The sequence below is a fragment of the Hippoglossus hippoglossus genome, chromosome 11 (assembly GCF_009819705.1).
Source record: "Hippoglossus hippoglossus isolate fHipHip1 chromosome 11, fHipHip1.pri, whole genome shotgun sequence".
Lineage (NCBI taxonomy): Eukaryota > Metazoa > Chordata > Actinopteri > Pleuronectiformes > Pleuronectidae > Hippoglossus > Hippoglossus hippoglossus.
This window is the reverse complement of record NC_047161.1, coordinates 538,101-556,645: the sequence shown is the minus strand read 5'-3', so window position 1 is coordinate 556,645 and position 18,545 is coordinate 538,101. Positions and strand designations below refer to the sequence as shown.

The 18,545-nt window shown below is 48.2% G+C and overlaps 1 protein-coding gene across 2 annotated transcripts; it reads right to left on the bottom strand.

Annotated features, from left to right (window-relative positions):
• Positions 1-568: 568 nt before the first annotated feature.
• LOC117770834 (E3 ubiquitin-protein ligase RING2-A-like) lies at positions 569-7,322 on the bottom strand. 2 transcript variants are annotated; one of them, XM_034600592.1, is made up of 8 exons: positions 7,060-7,322; positions 6,609-6,691; positions 6,192-6,352; positions 5,571-5,795; positions 4,245-4,565; positions 3,889-4,156; positions 2,443-2,595; positions 569-2,411 (listed from the first exon to the last, which is right to left on the bottom strand). In XM_034600592.1, exons 2-7 carry the CDS (start codon positions 6,684-6,686, stop codon positions 2,446-2,448), a joined length of 1,203 nt encoding a protein of 400 aa, XP_034456483.1. In that variant the 5' UTR covers positions 6,687-6,691; positions 7,060-7,322; the 3' UTR covers positions 569-2,411; positions 2,443-2,445. The 2 variants fall into 2 exon arrangements, with proteins under 2 accessions (XP_034456483.1, XP_034456484.1); XM_034600593.1 differs by having other exon boundaries at positions 569-2,358; positions 2,440-2,595; positions 5,580-5,795; positions 7,060-7,321.
• Between the last annotated feature and the right edge of the window lie 11,223 nt (positions 7,323-18,545).

The following is an 18,545-nucleotide window of genomic DNA, read 5'->3' as shown; positions in this document are numbered from 1 at the left end:
TTTACATTTTCCTGGACTAAAATATTTACAAGAAAGGTAATAATTCTGTAGAAAGGGAGACGTTTTTATAGAATTTAAGAAACTGATGCAGTTTATAAATTCAACATTTGATCATGAATTAAGTTGTTTCTAGAAAATTACAGTTAAACATCTGATTATGAACAATTGTTTAATTTCTTACAGCTGCTGTTTTCTGACTGTTCAAAAAGCATCAGTCCGATCTCGTTGCATCACAATCAATTTATTCCTTAGTACAAACATTGAGGATCAGCTCAACTTATTAAAGTTAAACAACAAAGGGCTCTTGTGGTTAAAGTTCACATCGCTCAAACCTATATATGCATATTACATCATCTCCTGCCTCAGTAACAAAAGGGCAGCAGGCAGAGACACTAATATTACTACTCTAAATTATATTTAATCTATTGAATCAACAGAAAACCCATTAATCAATATTCAAAGCAAAAAATGGCTCTAATATTAAACAAGCTGAGATTTATATAAATGTTACCACTGAAGGTTTCTCAAAGAAACGGATGATAAATCAGCCACATTTACACCAAACATGTGATCATTAAATCAGTTTATTGTTTTGCTGACAGAATTTAGTGATCAAAACAGCGTTAACGAGAAAAAGATCACTTAATATACAAATATTCCATAAAAACAGGTACGGTGGGAAAATGACTGCAGGAAGTATAAAGTGCGTAAAGACAGAGGAGGCGTCGGGTTAATGAACCTTAAAAAGGTTTATGGCTTTTTAACAGACACGTTTTAAAAAGGAAACAGCAGCAGGTGAAGTGTCACAGCTACATCTTAATATCAGAGTTCAATAAAACGGCAGCAGAGTTAAAGGCAGAGGTTTTTCTAAAGGACGGGCTCCAGCCAACAACATGAAATATTACATCACCTATTAGAGGGTTGGGGCCATATTTAAGAAAATAAAATTGAAAGCCGCATTGTGAGAAGACGTAATGAGTCATTTCAGAAATATTACGACTTTCTTCTCGTAATATTATTTTTTGTTGTGTGTCTCATACTCTTAAAAAGATCATAGATTCATTTCCTGTTGATAAATACCTGAGGACTGATCTTTAAATAAAAATCATCTCTCTCGGATCAACAGTCCGATCAGAGAGCGATGATCTGAACCTGAGCTACGAAACGAGCTCATTAAACCAAACATCGTCATGACAACCTGAACCACACAGCTGGTTACGAGCTGTCGCAGCTACGAGTGTGTTGATTGAAGAAACATCGCGAGAGCCACAGACTGTAAATAAAGATGGCCGACATGACGGCTCCGGAAAGCGAAGCCAAAGCATCTGCATCAGTTTCATCAAGACCAAAGTAAAACATCCAAGTAGACGTTAAATAAATGTTTGTCATTTCAGATCGTTCTCATCTCACTGATGTTTGTTCGTGTTTCTGATCAGTTTGGTTTGAATCAGTTATTTAATGAGACACCATGATTGACAGCTGAGACTGACTCATGATTGGTCCAGAGTGTATGGGCGGGACCTGGATCACAGACTCATATTTGAGATCTGTAGGCTTCACTTCAGGATATTGAGAGTTGTTCATCTTGATTACTTCTACCAAGGAGGTTCTGTCTGTTGACTACACAGAAGCTGTGAACTTAGTGGAAGGAGGTTTAATGTGTCAGAAGATAACTCGTTAAACTTTGGTGCAGATCCACGAATATTTCATCTCTTTCTTTAAAATAAAAGGTTTTTCAATGATTTTCCCATCAGCTGTGATTTGTGAAGCGAGGATCTAATTTACAGTCTGTGGATAAAACAACGTTCCAGAGTCGAGTTAAATCAAACTTTGGTTCAAACTGTTAAAAGCTGATCAAACTAAACTAACATGAACAACAAAGAGCTTCAGTCATTTCTTTTAGAGATTCAACTGCACAGATTGATTCAGAACTTAACATATTTCTACTTTTTATTATTATTATAACAATGTTTATAACCAGCTCTTGTTCTCTGAAAGTCTCTTGAGCTCGATCTTCAGAAACACCTTCTCACGTTCATGTTTTCTTTTACATCAGCAAGATAGTTTTTTAAGTCTAATCCTGACAGGAAATAAGTTGTTGTGTGACATCTGTGTTAAGACAAATAAATAGTACTAAGAAGTTGAAGTCAAAACTGAAACTTGTTTGGCACCGTACGAAAAAATACCTTTACATTTGTTAATTATTTTTAAGTAATAAGATAAAAACAGGAATTCCACATCCAACGACCGAGTGGTTCGATTTTCTTTCAATCTTGAGATTTAGTTTTACAGATTAAATCAAATAAGAGTTTAGGAGGAAAAAAGAACAGGCGCCAACGATACGAGAATGTCAGCGGCTGACCTCCATCTTCAAACAGAAGAGGTGTGTGGAGGAAAGGTGAGGAGCAGCTCCTCAGCTCCTCAGCTCCTCAGCTCCTCAGCTCCTCAGCCCTCTCTCTGAGGAGGTGGAGTCTTCTGCTGGGCGGGGGGCGCCGGCTGCTGCTCCTTGGTGGGGGCGTAGTAAAGCTCCAGCGGCTTCCTGACCTTCCAGAACTTCTCGTTGACCAACTCCAGAGTCAGAGATCCGTTCAGCGTCTGGAGAGGAAGAAGAGATTTAACATTTCACCTCTTCAGGTTTACCTCCGTCAGACAGACAGTCAGTCAGACAGTCAGACAGTCAGACAGTCAGTCAGACAGACAGTCAGACAGACAGACAGTCAGACAGACAGTCAGACAGACAGTCAGACAGTCAGACAGACAGTCAGTCAGTCAGACAGACAGACAGTCAGACAGTCAGACAGACAGTCAGACAGACAGACAGACAGACAGTCAGACAGACAGACAGTCAGTCAGACAGTCAGACAGACAGACAGTCAGACAGTCAGTCAGACAGTCAGACAGACAGTCAGACAGACAGTCAGTCAGACAGTCAGACAGTCAGACAGACAGTCAGACAGTCAGACAGACAGACAGTCAGACAGACAGACAGACAGACAGTCAGACAGACAGTCAGACAGACAGACAGTCAGTCAGACAGACAGACAGTCAGACAGACAGACAGTCAGTCAGACAGTCAGACAGACAGTCAGACAGACAGACAGTCAGTCAGTCAGACAGTCAGACAGACAGTCAGACAGACAGACAGTCAGTCAGTCAGACAGTCAGACAGACAGACAGTCAGACAGACAGACAGTCAGTCAGACAGTCAGACAGACAGTCAGACAGACAGACAGTCAGTCAGTCAGACAGTCAGACAGACAGACAGTCAGACAGACAGTCAGACAGACAGACAGTCAGTCAGACAGTCAGACAGACAGTCAGACAGACAGACAGTCAGTCAGTCAGACAGTCAGACAGACAGACAGTCAGACAGACAGACAGTCAGTCAGTCAGACAGTCAGACAGACAGTCAGACAGACAGACAGTCAGTCAGTCAGACAGTCAGACAGACAGTCAGTCAGACAGACAGACAGTCAGTCAGACAGACAGTCAGCAGGATGAGGGTGAACCTGGGTGGGATCAGATGATCTAACATGGACGATGGGACAATATGAGCAGAACGTCCCTCTAGTTCTTTCCTGTGATGTCATTTCCTGGAGAATCTTCAAATGCTTCATGTCTCTAAAATCTGTACAATTTGAGCTTAAAGGTTATTTAAATCAATAAATCTGAATAAATGATAAATGTACTGAAAATGTGTGAAAAATTTAACAAATACAAAAATCTGTTTTTCATTAGTAAACAAATAAAACATATTGATGCAAAATATTTGTAAATATAGAAACATGATCAAATATTTCTTGACTTTCCGTAACTTATTAGAATTATGGACATTTTGATTGGTTGTTGTGGTCGACATGATGATTGTTCAGTCTCGTAGCTACTCACAGACAACTGTCCTCCTCTGGTCATGATGTAGATGGTGTACTGTTTCTCACTGATGCTGCCCAGACTCGACCCTTTGCTGCCACCGCCGCCCGCTGCTCCTCCACCTTCTCCTCCTCCTCCCTCTGCTGCTCTCTCCTCTCCCCCACCTCCCTCCTCCCTCCCTCCCTCCTCCACCTCCCTGTTGGTCCGTCTGTCCTCCAGAGCGATGCGCAGAGCCAGGTATTTGGACAGGTGGTCCACTGTGGCGTTCGCTGTCGTCTTCACGAATCTGCACCGGAAGAAGATCCAATCAGAGAGAAGGACAGATGGTTCACTCACCCCACCCCCCCCCCACACACCCCCACACACACACCCACCTGGTCTGGTTGTAGTCTTGGGCGTGGACCAGCTGTGGGTGGGGTCTGAATACCAGCTCGATCTCCGAGGCCCCCCCCTCTTTAAGGCGTCTCACAGGAGGCGTGGGGCTCCCGCTGTCCGCCTCGGGGCCCGAGCCGTCGTCCGACACCCGCGGCCTCTTGCGGCTTGGCCCCGCCTCTGAGGGCGTCTGACCGCAGTGGTGGGGGGGGTGTGAGGGGGCGGAGTCGTGGGACAGGTGAGAGCGGGTGTCACCGTTGTCCTCCCCCCCGCTGAAGGTGGTGTTGTCACTTTCCTGAGTCGGCTTCTTCACCCGGTGGTTTCTGCAGAGCGGCGGTAAAGTTAACAAGATTACAACAAACCACAATCCTCTTCAGAATCATCAATACAAACAAAACATTTTCATTAAAATGATAAAAATCATCCGATATGACAGACACGTCAGTATGCGACTTTATTATCTTATTTTACTGAATAAACAATGCCGGTTGTGCTGCTGATTCCAGCTGCTCAGCCAACCAGAAGCAGATCCTCACATCACATGACCTTCACCAGGTGACAACCTCCTTTCCCTGAAACGTCTCTGTGGCGTTCAGAAGATCAAACTGTTGTTTCATTTAGATTTTTGTTAAGTTGGGCTCCAAAGTCTGAAAATGAAGGTCTTTGATGATTTGTGATTGATTGTGATAAATGATTAAAGTTAATCACGAATCAGAACTATTGCTAAAGTCGAACCAATGCTCCAGGAAACCGAACAACTCCTCCACGGCTCGTTTGCTCTCGACCAGGCGACTGTGACTCATTGTTCACACAAATGAATGAAGCAGTACGAGTTAGTTCAGAACGCAGCAGGAGACTTAGACGGAGAAAACACACCGTGTGCACTCACGTGTCACGACAGTCAAACTTCACGTTCTAGATTCTGTTCATCACTTTTAAATCACGACATGGTCCGACTCCGCTTGTTATTTCAAACCTTTTAACTCAACTTCAGCTCAGTTCATTCAGTGGTTTAAACCTCAGCTGTTCACAGATTGTTATAGTTTATTATTTTGATGTTTTAATGTCATATATTTACCCGTTTCGTTTGATTGCATAGATGAGTAGAATGTGGCGTTTTTATGATTTTCTTTCTTCGCATGTAAGGTGCTTCACATTTTGTGAAGCACCTTACAACTTTGGTTTTGAAAGGCGCTATATAAATAAAGTTTATTATGATTATGAAGTTGTTTCTGTTTGTTTGGGAACGGGAACTGCCTGCTCTGTCTGACAGATGAATCTCACACAGAAGAGTGATGATTCTCTGCTCCCTCCTGTCCGTCCCCCACCTCTCGGACCTGTAGCGTGCTTGCTGGCGGAGCCCCTCCTCGATGCTGGAGCTCAGCGCCTCCTTGTTGTGCAGCCGGTTGAGTCGGTCCAGGACTCGTCGCTGGTGGGCCTCGTACTCTTCGCGGCTCGGGTAGATCTTCGAGATCAGTGCATCAAAATTTGAGTCTCGGCGCAGCGAACGTCTGGAAACCAGCTTCTTCCTGCAGGTCGGACACTCTTTGTTCCTGAGGAGGGAGGAAGTTTGAGAATCTACTGGAATAATATACAGATACTCGTACGGTTATGTGAATATTTTCATGTATACTCGTGTATTATCATTTCTTAAGGTCACAGTGAACTTGGTTACACATGTAGTCTTTAGTCCATGTGCAAAGTTAACTTGCAGGGTCACGTTGACCCAGAATTGAAGAGAACATCCTGTTATTGTCCAAGGTTGAGTTATTTCACTTTTACAGCAGGAGTTTTATGTGACTTCTCAGAAGTTATGGAAGTGGTGAATTATGAATTATGTACTACACTACCGACCACACCAATCTTGTACTACTCATGAATACTGCACCACATTATGAATAATTTGGAACAAAATGCCCGGACATGACAACAGATGCAGGCGCTCTCACCCTGATCGCAGCGCCGTGACGATGCAGTCGGAGCAGAAGCGGTGCAGACACTCTTTGGTGGTCATGGTGTTCTTCAGCATGTCCAGACAGATGGGACACATGAGCTCGCTGTGCAGAGAGCGAGGAGACACCGCCACCTCTGTCCCGTCCATGATCGCCTCCTGGACACACACATGGTAAATGGTCTGTATTCATATTTCTATGGGCAGCACTTTTTCTATGAGGGGCAATTCGGGGTTCAGTATCTTGCCCAAGGACACTTCGGCATGCAGTGGAATAAGACTGGGATCAAACCGCCCACATTGTGGTTGGAGGACGACCGCTCTGCCATCAGGACTGTGAGGACAATTCTGTATTCTTTTCACACTGCAGTGTTATTAATAATCTACCGTTTGGTGGACTTCACATTGTGTTTACCTGCGGACTCCGGTGCAGCTCGTACAGACTCAGCTCCCACGTCTTACTGGGAGTCTGCAGGTTGACGGGAGCTGCCATCGCTGCTGCAGAGACAGACCAGCACCAGCTGATTCAGGGTCAGTGGAACTCAACACGTCTTTCTGATCTTCTTCATAAACTCTCAGAAGTTGTGTCTCTCTCAGTCTTGTCTGTCTTTGTGCTTGTTTTGCCACCTTCGGTCAGTTTGTCTCCAGCAGTGAGGCCATGTCTTCACCCAGAGGTTTGTCCTCAGCATCAAACACAGACAGATGTGGATCAAAGTGGATCCGGATGGACACACCGAGCTGTGACGTGTTGTCACACACTTTGTCTCCGGGGTCTTCGTGTCGGTCACTTCCTCTGAGCTCCTCCACAGTAAAGTTCACGTGGAGACAACCGCTGAATCTGCAGCGGAGCCGCGAGACGGACTCACCTGGCGGGGACGTGACGGACAGCTGACCGGAGGAGACGCGACCTGCTCCCGCTACACGGACACACAACGACCGCCTGCAAACTCCGCAATGAATCAACACAACTACACACAGCGGCTCCTGACGGCCGCCAGGGGGCGTCTCCGTTCACCTTCAGTCTCACTTTGAGGAGAAAAACACGAGAAAATACCAAGAGCGCGACATTTTCTGAGCCAGCAGCTAGCTAACGTTAGCCGTCTTCTTCTTCTCACCGGAAGTAAAAACTCCTGCCCTCCTGCTGCTCAGCAGCCACAGCGCCCTGAGCGGCCAAACGGAGTATTGCAACGGAAAATACACACGCACACTTTTATTATGTATTTGATTTGATTTGATTTTACATTTAATCAACCGACGAAAACATCAGTATTCCATGTTTCAGTCATAAAACGAGATGACGGCTCCCAAAAGTGGAGCCAAAGGGCCTTGAGCCCCCCCCCCCCCCCCCCCCCCCCCTCCATGTAGGCAGATGGGAAGCAAACAAATCCTCTTTATACAGTCACTTTTTATTTCATCAGGGTTTTGGGACATTTCTACGTTTACCCTATTTTCTGATTTCGATTTTAAACTTTAACTTTCAGTGGACCAGTTATTGTTCGTTGTGTTTGGATTTTAGATACTTTGAAAACTCGTACTAGCATCTATAAATAATCAGAGAATAACAGATGTAATTATTACATTGCTTCCCTCCTGGTGATTCATTAGTGTTTTATAATTGCTGGTTTGTGTCATTGAATCACCTTTGTGTTTTAAAGGTGTGACCCAGGTGAACTCACCTTGCTTCCTGCCCTCCGTTATTCTACAAACCCTCCTGTCTGTCCTCTACCTGCCCCCTGTCTGTCCTCTACCTGCCCCCTGTCTGTCCTCTACCTGCCCCCTGTCTGTCCTCTGCCTGCCCCCTGTCTGTCCTCTACCTGCCCCCTGTCTGTCCTCTGCCTGCCCCCTGTCTGTCCTCTACCTCCCCCTGTCTGTCCTGTACCTGCCCCCTGTCTGTCCTCTACCTGCCCCTTGTCTGTCCTCTACCTCCCCCTGTCTGTCCTCTACCTGCCCCCTGTCTGTCCTCTGCCTGCCCCCTGTCTGTCCTCTACCTCCCCCTGTCTGTCCTCTACCTGCCTCCTGTCTGTCCTCTACCTCCCCTGTCTGTCCTGTACCTGCCCCCTGTCTGTCCTCTACCTGCCCCTTGTCTGTCCTCTACCTGCCCCCTGTCTGTCCTCTGCCTGTCCCCTGTCTGTCCTCTATCTGCCCCCTGTCTGTCCTGTACCTGCCCCCTGTCTGTCCTCTACCTGCCCCCTGTCTGTCCTCTACCTGCCCCCTGTCTGTCCTCTACCTGCCCCCTGTCTGTCCTCTACCTGCCCCCTGTCTGTCCTCTACCTGCCCCCTGTCTGTCCTCTGCCTGTCCCCTGTCTGTCCTCTACCTCCTCCTGTCTTCAGGGAGTCTCTCACACTTGGAATGTGCTAATTGCACTAATTGTATTTTCTTTTCAAGTACGAGTTGTGTCTGTGGCACCACGCCTCACATCAGACAGTGCTCATTTCACCAGCTCAGAGGAATGTGCTGCAGTTTATACACGATGACAGATAATAAAGATGTGACGGAGATGAACCTTTGGAAAATGTGTTTCAGAGATAATTATTATTAATAGTCATACATAGAGATTATAGATTATACACCCAGTTACCAGTTTATTACGTACGTATTGTTCTCAGTGGTGGATAAAGCACTCGCTTCATTCACTTGATTAAAAATAATAAAAACCAGAATGTGGACGATACTTAACTCCAAGTAAAAGTATTAAAAAGTAAAAGTGCTCATTCATTAGGAAGACTTTATCAATCAATCAACTTTTATTAGTATAGTCTCATATTCACAAATCCCAGTTTGTCTCATGGTCTTTAACAAGGTGAGACGTCCTCTGTTCTTAACCCTCAACAAGAGTCAAACTACTAAAACCTTTAACAGGTAAAGAAGGTAGAAACCTCAGAGACACATGTGAGGATCCGTCTCCCAGGACGGACACAAGTGAACAGATGTCACGTGTAAAGGAGAACATCAAGATAAAGGTTTTAGCAGCATTGATGAGGGTAAACATTTTGAAGCATAACTGAAGGTCAGTGAATTGATGGATTAATGTCATTAATGGTCGAGTATCTGAGGAGAAATATTATATATCAAGCTGTCCTGCTTCAATCACAGTCTGTGGTCAGCAGCCAGCAAGATCAGGATCCACCATCAAGATCGGATGCCACTATAGTCCACAGTCATTGTCCACTGCCGCCATTAGGATCCATCACCAGCTGCCACCTCGGTCGTGGTCCACCACCAGTATCTGATGCCAACACGATACAGGATCCGTCATACTGGATCCACCATCACGATCTCTGATACGCGATCCACAGATCCTAATCCACGATCTGGATCTGCAGACGATAAGGCAATGGGACTCCGGGGAAGAAGTCAAGTCAGTAACATGTAGTGATGAGATATGAATTTCTTTGATGAGATAAGGATGGAGAAGAGGAAGGAGAAGCTGGAAAGAGAAGCTCCGTGTGTCATGTGTCCCCCGACCTTCTAGACCTACAGCAGCAGAACTAAGAGCAGGTCTAAGACAAACCTGGACCGGCTCTAACTATAAGCTTTATCGTAAAGGAAGGTTTTAACTTTACATTTTATTTGATCAGTATTTGATGATTAAAAGTGAGGCACTAACATGTGAATGTTGTTACTGGTTGAGCTGAAGTTGATTTTGACTTTGATCTCATGCAGAGCCAGGCCAGGGGCCCCAAGATGAGAGGGGGCCCCTGAGAGCCAGGAGGGGGACCTCGTGTTATTGTGAATGTAACATGTCAGGAACAGCTGGAGCGACTCAGACAGAGGAAATACCAGTTTTTAATTCATTTCTTCCTCTTTAATAATTTTTCATGTTTATGTTATATATACAAACTGTGTTTATTAAACCACAATCATTGTACTTTTTATTTAAAAGCCCCAAAACTTCACCAGATGTTTTTCAACACATACTAAAGTCAGATGAACCTCGATGGGCTTGAGGTGCTCGGCAAAGAAAACAATGATCAAAGCAAAATGCAGTAATTGTTCATTTATTGATGAAGACATAATCACATTCTTTCATGAATTAGATCAAGAGCAGCTGTTTTTATTTATAATCAAAAACAGTCACAATTACGAATATGAATTGCAATAAACTATAGAATAAGAACAGTTTCATTCAGTACAAACCACGCTCACAATAAATAGGATAATAAATACTATAATTTACAGCCATTTAAAGGGTTGAATATCTCTATTACTGATTAGTGATTATTAAAATATTGATCATTGTTCCCTTTCTCATTTCCTTTGATCCAACTTTTCTGACTTGTCAAAGACATATATAAAATGTTCATAATTTAGATATACACACGATAAATTGGAGATAAAATAAAATAATAAATACATCTTGATATTCTACAATTGAACATATCAGTCCTTCAGGGCAGCAGCTGCGTTATGTTGCTCCTCACAGAAGCAGAGCAGCGATGACGGCGATGACCACAGAAACCAGGCTGATTTTATTGTAACTCGCAGCTCCTGTTGTGTTGCTTCCTGAATTTGATCCTGTTCCAGATCCAGATCCAGACCCAGACCCAGACCCAGATCCAGACTCAGAGCCAGACCCAGACCCAGATCCAGACTCAGAGCCAGACCCAGACCCAGACCCAGAGCCAGACCCAGACCCAGAACTAGATCCAGATCCAGATCCAGACCCAGATCCAGATCCAGACCCAGACCCAGACACAGACCCAGTTGCATTGCCAGGTCCAGATCCACCTGCTGCTGCTGCGTTAGCTTGGTCAGCGAGGGCCTCTGCTGCTGTTGCTGCGGCTGAGGCCGATGTCACCGCCCCTTGTGCTGTTGATGTCATTATTGCTGTGAGTGCTGCTGCGCTTGTTGCTGATGCTGCGTCTACTGCTGCTTCCGCTGCTGTTGTGGCTACTGTTGCTGTTGCCTGTGCCATCTCTGCCACTGCCTGTGCCCCTGCTATTGCTGCTTTCTCTGCTGCTGTCGACCCTGTGGCCTGTGATAAAACGTCCTGCAGTTGTTTTGCTGCTTCTTTTGATGCTGTGGCCACTGATTTGGCAGCTTTAACAGTTTCTGAGATTGTTGCTGGACCTGCGTTTGGAGCTGCTGCCGACGTTGCTGCTGCTGCTGCAGTTTTTGCTGCATTTGCTGACTTAATTGCTGATGCTGCTATCTTCGCTGCTTGTTGCGTTTGTCCTGCTGTTCCTTTTTTTAATGCTGCGTCTACTGCTGCTTGTGCTGCCACATCTGCTGCATCAGCCGCTTTTCTTGCTGCCGCAGCTGCTGTTTCCACTGGTGCTGCCCCTGCTGCAACTAATGCAGCAGCATTTGCTGCTAGTTTTGCAGCTTTTGCTGCATTCATGGCTGCTGTGGATGCTGCTGGTCCAGAAGCTGCAGCAGCTGCTGAGGCAGCTGCAGCCGCAGCCGCTGCTGCTGCTGTTGACGCCACTACTGCGGTTTCCTTGGCTTTAACTGCTGCAGGTGCTGCTGCTGTTGCTGCTGCTGCTGTTGTTGTTGCCTTGGTTGTGCTTGCCAAGGTTGGTGCTGCACTGCTGCCTGGTGAGGGGCTTGCTGTAGATGGTGTTACATTTGTCCCTGATACCGTTGAAAGCTGAACGCCTGCTGCTGCTGTTGCACTTGTTGCTGCTGCATTTGTACTTGATGTCATTATTTCAGAGTTGTTTGCTGTTGCTGCCTTTACTACTGATTCTACTGACAATGCTGTTGCTCCTGCGATGACTGCCACTGTTTTTGCTGTTGCCATTGCTGAACGTGCTTCTTCTGTCATTTGTGCTGCTGTTGCTGCTGGGATTGCTGATAATGTCGCCAATGCATCATTTGATGAATCTCTCACTGCTTTTGCAGCTTCTGCTGTTGCCATCAATGCTTTTTGAGATGCTGCTTCTGAAGCTGCCTCGTTGGCTGCTTTTGCTGCTGTTGCTGCTGCCTTTGCTGCCATTGCAGCTTTTGATGCTTTCTTGGCTATATTTGCCATTACATCTGCAATTGATGCTGGTGCTTTTGCTGCTGCTTGAATTGCTGCTAATGCTACTGCTTCTGCTGCTTCTGCAGCGTCTTTGGCTGCTGTTACTGCCAGGGATAATGATGCTGTTCCATCTGCTGCTAAGGTGGCAGCTCGAGCTGCTGCTTGTGCGTGGTTTATCGCAGCTTCTAATTCTTTGGTTGTTGCTCCACTGGCTGCTGCTGTTGAGGCTGCCACTGCAGTTGCTGCTGCTGCTGCTGAGGTGGACGCTATTATTGCTGCAGTTAGTTTTTCTGTGGGTGCTGTTGATGGGGCTCCTGCCACTGCTGGTGTTGTTTGACTATTTGATGGTTGCCCTGTGGCTGCACCCACGACTTTAATTGGGAGTGCCCCCACTGCTGCCCTTGCTGCTGCTGCTGAGCTTTTTGCTGCTGCATTTGCTGCTACTACCAAGTCCCCTCTTGCTGTAGATGCAATCAGTGCTGTTGCTTCTGTCATTGCTGCCACTGCTTGCGCTGCTGATAAGGATAAACGTGTGGCTGCTGCTGTGGGTCCACTCACGGATGATGATTCTTCTTTCAATATTCCTGCAACTATTATTGCTTTTTCAGCCACTGTTTTTTCAGCTTGTGCAACTTGGTCAATAGCTGTTGTGCTACCAACGGCTGCCAGTATTGCTGCTGTTGCTGCTTCTTCAGCAGCCTTTGCAGCTATCGATGATGCATTTGCTAGTCTTGCGAGTGATTGTCTCTTTGTTGCTGGTGCTGCTGCTGCCTCAACACTTGCTGCTGATGCTGCTTCTTTGGCAGCATTAGCAGCTCTAATTGCTGTAAATGCTGCTGCTGCTGGGGATTGTTGTCCTTTTGCCAGTAACATGGCAGCTCTGGCTGCATCTTGTGCAGCTTCTATGGCTTTTGCTGCAACTGGGCTTGTTGTGGCTCCAGCCGCTGCAGAAGTGGCTCCTCCTGCTGCTGCTGCAGTAGCTGCTGCTGCTGCAGCCACGGATACTGCTTTCACTGTTGCTGTTACTCCCCCACCAGTTGTTGGACCAGCTGTGGGACCAGCTGTGGGACCAGTTGTTGGACCAGCTGTGGGACCAGTTGTTGGACCAGCTGTGGGACCAGCTGTGGTGGATGTCGGGGCACTTGGATTTACACTTCTGGGACACCTGGGTTTCACGCTTCCTTCTGCTGTCGGGCTGGTGGATGCTGTTTCCATTTAAGAGTATGATCAGAATTCATTCATATAATTCAGAGTTCATAGTTTCCAACTTAAATACATAGAAATCATTACTTACCAATCAGTATTACAACAAAGACCAAAGTCTTGGCGATCATTTTGAATGCTCTCTGTTCTCCTCCGCTTTCTTTTCCAAAACTGAATCTGACCATCATCTGTAAGAAAATGAAGTAGTTGAAAGGAGACTGTTAATATCTTCATGAATATTGTTAGAACAATAAATATTGTCAGCATGAAAGTCTCATATACAGTTCATTTGACTAAAAGCCTCTCTACTTCTCTTGAACTACATCGGATCATGTTCATTTGAAATGATTTCACTCTATAAAAGCTGTCGGACACATTTCCAGCTGTGACTGGTGCTGTGGGTTTATGAGACATTTAATCAAACCCAAAACCCACAGTAACAGAGATGATGACAGGAACATGGTCATATGCACATATTACATATAAAAGCTAAATAAACATTTAAAATGAAATGAAATCACAAAAAACACTGAATCATAAGTGAAATACTCACTCAGATTTTGAAGTGAGTGAGTTGCAGTAGCTCTCTCTCGTTGTCTGTCTCTTCTTCTTCTTCTTCTTCTTTGACTGTGTCCTTGTCCTTTCTGTCACCGTCTCTTCACCCTGTATATATACCAAGATGCAGCGGGAACAACGAATGAATGACGATCATGATGATGTCAGAGCCAGAGACGTCCCTCCCTTTCACGTAATGGACGCTAAGTGTGTGGATGCTTACTCAGCGTCGTTAAGTCAGATGAAACTTGTCCTGTGACATTTTGAGATTGAACCCAGTAATTAAAAGTGATGATTTGTTGTTGACCTTTAATATGATCGTATGTGTTTAAGTTTAGAGCAGAACATTTATGTAACCTGTGTTCTTCTACGAAGGCGAGGCTCCACATGACTGTTTAATAGTTGTGATGCATGGAAACATTTTAATAGCAGAGATAGAGATTTTATTATTGTGTGTGTGTTTGTGTGTTTGTGTGTCTGTGTGTGTCTCTGTGTTTGTGTGTCTTTGTTTGTGTGTTTGTGTGTGTGTGTGTGTGTGTGTCTGTCTGTCTGTGTGTCTGTGTTTGTGTATTTGTGTGTGTGTCTCCTGTCCTCTACCTGCCCCCTGTCTGTCCTCTACCTGCCCCCTGTCTGTCCTCTACCTGCCCCCTGTCTGTCCTCTACCTGCCCCCTGTCTGTCCTCTACCTGCCCCCTGTCTGTCCTCTACCTGCCCCCTGTCTGTCCTCTGCCTGCCCCCTGTCTGTCCTCTACCTGCCCCCTGTCTGTCCTCTATCTGCCCCCTGTCTGTCCTCTACCTCCCCCTGTCTGTCCTGTACCTGCCCCCTGTCTGTCCTCTACCTCCCCCTGTCTGTCCTGTACCTGCCCCCTGTCTGTCCTCTATCTGCCCCCTGTCTGTCCTCTACCTGCCCCCTGTCTGTCCTCTGCCTGCCCCTGTCTGTCCTCTACCTCCCCCTGTCTGTCCTGTACCTGCCCCCTGTCTGTCCTCTATCTGCCCCCTGTCTGTCCTCTACCTGCCCCCTGTCTGTCCTCTACCTGTCCCCTGTCTGTCCTCTCCCTGCCCCCTGTCTGTCCTCTGCCTGCCCCCTGTCTGTCCTCTACCTGCCCCCTGTCTGTCCTCTGCCTGCCCCCTGTCTGTCCTCTACCTCCCCCTGTCTGTCCTGTACCTGCCCCCTGTCTGTCCTCAACCTGCCCCTTGTCTGTCATCTACCTCCCCCTGTCTGTCCTCTGCCTGCCCCCTGTCTGTCCTCTACCTGCCCCCTGTCTGTCCTCTGCCTGCCCCCTGTCTGTCCTCTACCTCCCCCTGTCTGTCCTGTACCTGCCCCCTGTCTGTCCTCTACCTGCCCCCTGTCTGTCCTCTACCTCCCCCTGTCTGTCCTCTACCTGCCTCCTGTCTGTCCTCTACCTCCCCCTGTCTGTCCTCTACCTGCCCCTTGTCTGTCCTCTACCTGCCCCCTGTCTGTCCTCTGCCTGTCCCCTGTCTGTCCTCTATCTGCCCCCTGTCTGTCCTCTACCTGCCCCCTGTCTGTCCTCTACCTGCCCCCTGTCTGTCCTCTACCTGCCCCCTGTCTGTCCTCTGCCTGTCCCCTGTCTGTCCTCTATCTGCCCCCTGTCTGTCCTCTACCTGCCCCCTGTCTGTCCTCTACCTGCCCCCTGTCTGTCCTCTGCCTGTCCCCTGTCTGTCCTCTACCTCCCCCTGTCTGTCCTGTACCTGCCCCCTGTCTGTCCTCTACCTGCCCCCTGTCTGTCCTCTGCCTGTCCCCTGTCTGTCCTCTACCTGCCCCCTGTCTGTCCTCTACCTGCCCCCTGTCTGTCCTCTGCCTGTCCCCTGTCTGTCCTCTACCTCCCCCTGTCTGTCCTCTACCTGCCCCCTGTCTGTCCTCTACCTGCCCCCTGTCTGTCCTCTACCTGCCTCCTGTCTGTCCTCTACCTCCCCCTGTCTGTCCTCTACCTGCCCCCTGTCTGTCCTCTACCTCCCCCTGTCTGTCCTCTACCTGCCCCTTGTCTGTCCTCTACCTGCCCCCTGTCTGTCCTCTGCCTGTCCCCTGTCTGTCCTCTATCTGCCCCCTGTCTGTCCTCTACCTGCCCCCTGTCTGTCCTCTACCTGCCCCCTGTCTGTCCTCTACCTGCCCCCTGTCTGTCCTCTGCCTGTCCCCTGTCTGTCCTCTATCTGCCCCCTGTCTGTCCTCTACCTGCCCCCTGTCTGTCCTCTACCTGCCCCCTGTCTGTCCTCTGCCTGTCCCCCGTCTGTCCTCTACCTCCCCCTGTCTGTCCTGTACCTGCCCCCTGTCTGTCCTCTACCTGCCCCCTGTCTGTCCTCTGCCTGTCCCCTGTCTGTCCTCTACCTGCCCCCTGTCTGTCCTCTACCTGCCCCCTGTCTGTCCTCTGCCTGTCCCCTGTCTGTCCTCTACCTCCCCCTGTCTGTCCTCTACCTGCCCCCTGTCTGTCCTCTACCTGCCCCCTGTCTGTCCTCTGCCTGTCCCCTGTCTGTCCTCTACCTGCCCCCTGTCTGTCCTCTACCTGCCCCCTGTCTGTCCTCTACCTGCCCCCTGTCTGTCCTCTGCCTGTCCCCTGTCTGTCCTCTACCTGCCCCCTGTCTGTCCTCTACCTGCCCCCTGTCTGTCCTCTACCTCCCCCTGTCTGTCCTCTACCTGCCCCCTGTCTGTCCTCTGCCTGCCCCCTGTCTGTCCTCTACCTCCCCCTGTCTGTCCTGTACCTGCCCCCTGTCTGTCCTCTACCTGCCCCCTGTCTGTCCTCTACCTGCCCCCTGTCTGTCCTCTGCCTGTCCCCTGTCTGTCCTCTACCTGCCCCCTGTCTGTCCTCTGCCTGTCCCCTGTCTGTCCTCTACCTCCCCCTGTCTGTCCTGTACCTGCCCCCTGTCTGTCCTCTACCTGCCCCCTGTCTGTCCTCTACCTGCCCCCTGTCTGTCCTCTGCCTGCCCCCTGTCTGTCCTCTACCTCCCCCTGTCTGTCCTGTACCTGCCCCCTGTCTGTCCTCTATCTGCCCCCTGTCTGTCCTCTACCTGCCCCCTGTCTGTCCTGTACCTGCCCCCTGTCTGTCCTCTACCTGCCCCTTGTCTGTCCTCTATCTGCCCCCTGTCTGTCCTCTGCCTGTCCCCTGTCTGTCCTCTACCTGCCCCCTGTCTGTCCTCTACCTGCCCCCTGTCTGTCCTCTACCTCCCCCTGTCTGTCCTGTACCTGCCCCCTGTCTGTCCTCTACCTGCCCCCTGTCTGTCCTCTACCTGCCCCCTGTCTGTCCTCTGCCTGCCCCCTGTCTGTCCTCTACCTCCCCCTGTCTGTCCTGTACCTGCCCCCTGTCTGTCCTCTACCTGCCCCTTGTCTGTCCTCTACCTGCCCCCTGTCTGTCCTCTGCCTGCCCCCTGTCTGTCCTCTACCTCCCCCTGTCTGTCCTGTACCTGCCCCCTGTCTGTCCTCTACCTGCCCCTTGTCTGTCCTCTACCTCCCCCTGTCTGTCCTCTGCCTGCCCCCTGTATGTCCTCTACCTGCCCCCTGTCTGTCCTCTGCCTGCCCCCTGTCTGTCCTCTACCTGCCCCCTGTCTGTCCTCTGCCTGCCCCCTGTCTGTCCTCTACCTGCCCCTGTCTGTCCTCTACCTGCCCCCTGTCTGTCCTCTGCCTGCCCCCTGTCTGTCCTCTACCTGCCCCCTGTCTGTCCTCTACCTGCCCCCTGTCTGTCCTCTACCTCCCCCTGTCTGTCCTCTACCTGCCCCCTGTCTGTCCTCTACCTGCCCCCTGTCTGTCCTCTACCTGCCCCCTGTCTGTCCTCTACCTGCCCCCTGTCTGTCCTCTGCCTGTCCCCTGTCTGTCCTCTACCTCCTCCTGTCTTCAGGGAGTCTCTCACACTTGGAATGTGCTAATTGCACTAATTGTATTTTCTTTTCAAGTACGAGTTGTGTCTGTGGCACCACGCCTCACATCAGACAGTGCTCATTTCACCAGCTCAGAGGAATGTGCTGCAGTTTATACACGATGACAGATAATAAAGATGTGACGGAGATGAACCTTTGGAAAATGTGTTTCAGAGATAATTATTATTAATAGTCATACATAGAGATTATAGATTATACACCCAGTTACCAGTTTATTACGTACGTATTGTTCTCAGTGGTGGATAAAGCACTCGCTTCATTCACTTGATTAAAAATAATAAAAACCAGAATGTGGACGATACTTAACTCCAAGTAAAAGTATTAAAAAGTAAAAGTGCTCATTCATTAGGAAGACTTTATCAATCAATCAAGTTTTATTAGTATAGTCTCATATTCACAAATCCCAGTTTGTCTCATGGTCTTTAACAAGGTGAGACGTCCTCTGTTCTTAACCCTCAACAAGAGTCAAACTACTAAAACCTTTAACAGGTAAAGAAGGTAGAAACCTCAGAGACACATGTGAGGATCCGTCTCCCAGGACGGACACAAGTGAACAGATGTCACGTGTAAAGGAGAACATCAAGATAAAGGTTTTAGCAGCATTGATGAGGGTAAACATTTTGAAGCATAACTGAAGGTCAGTGAATTGATGGATTAATGTCATTAATGGTCGAGTATCTGAGGAGAAATATTATATATCAAGCAGTCCTGCTTCAATCACAGTCTGTGGTCAGCAGCCAGCAA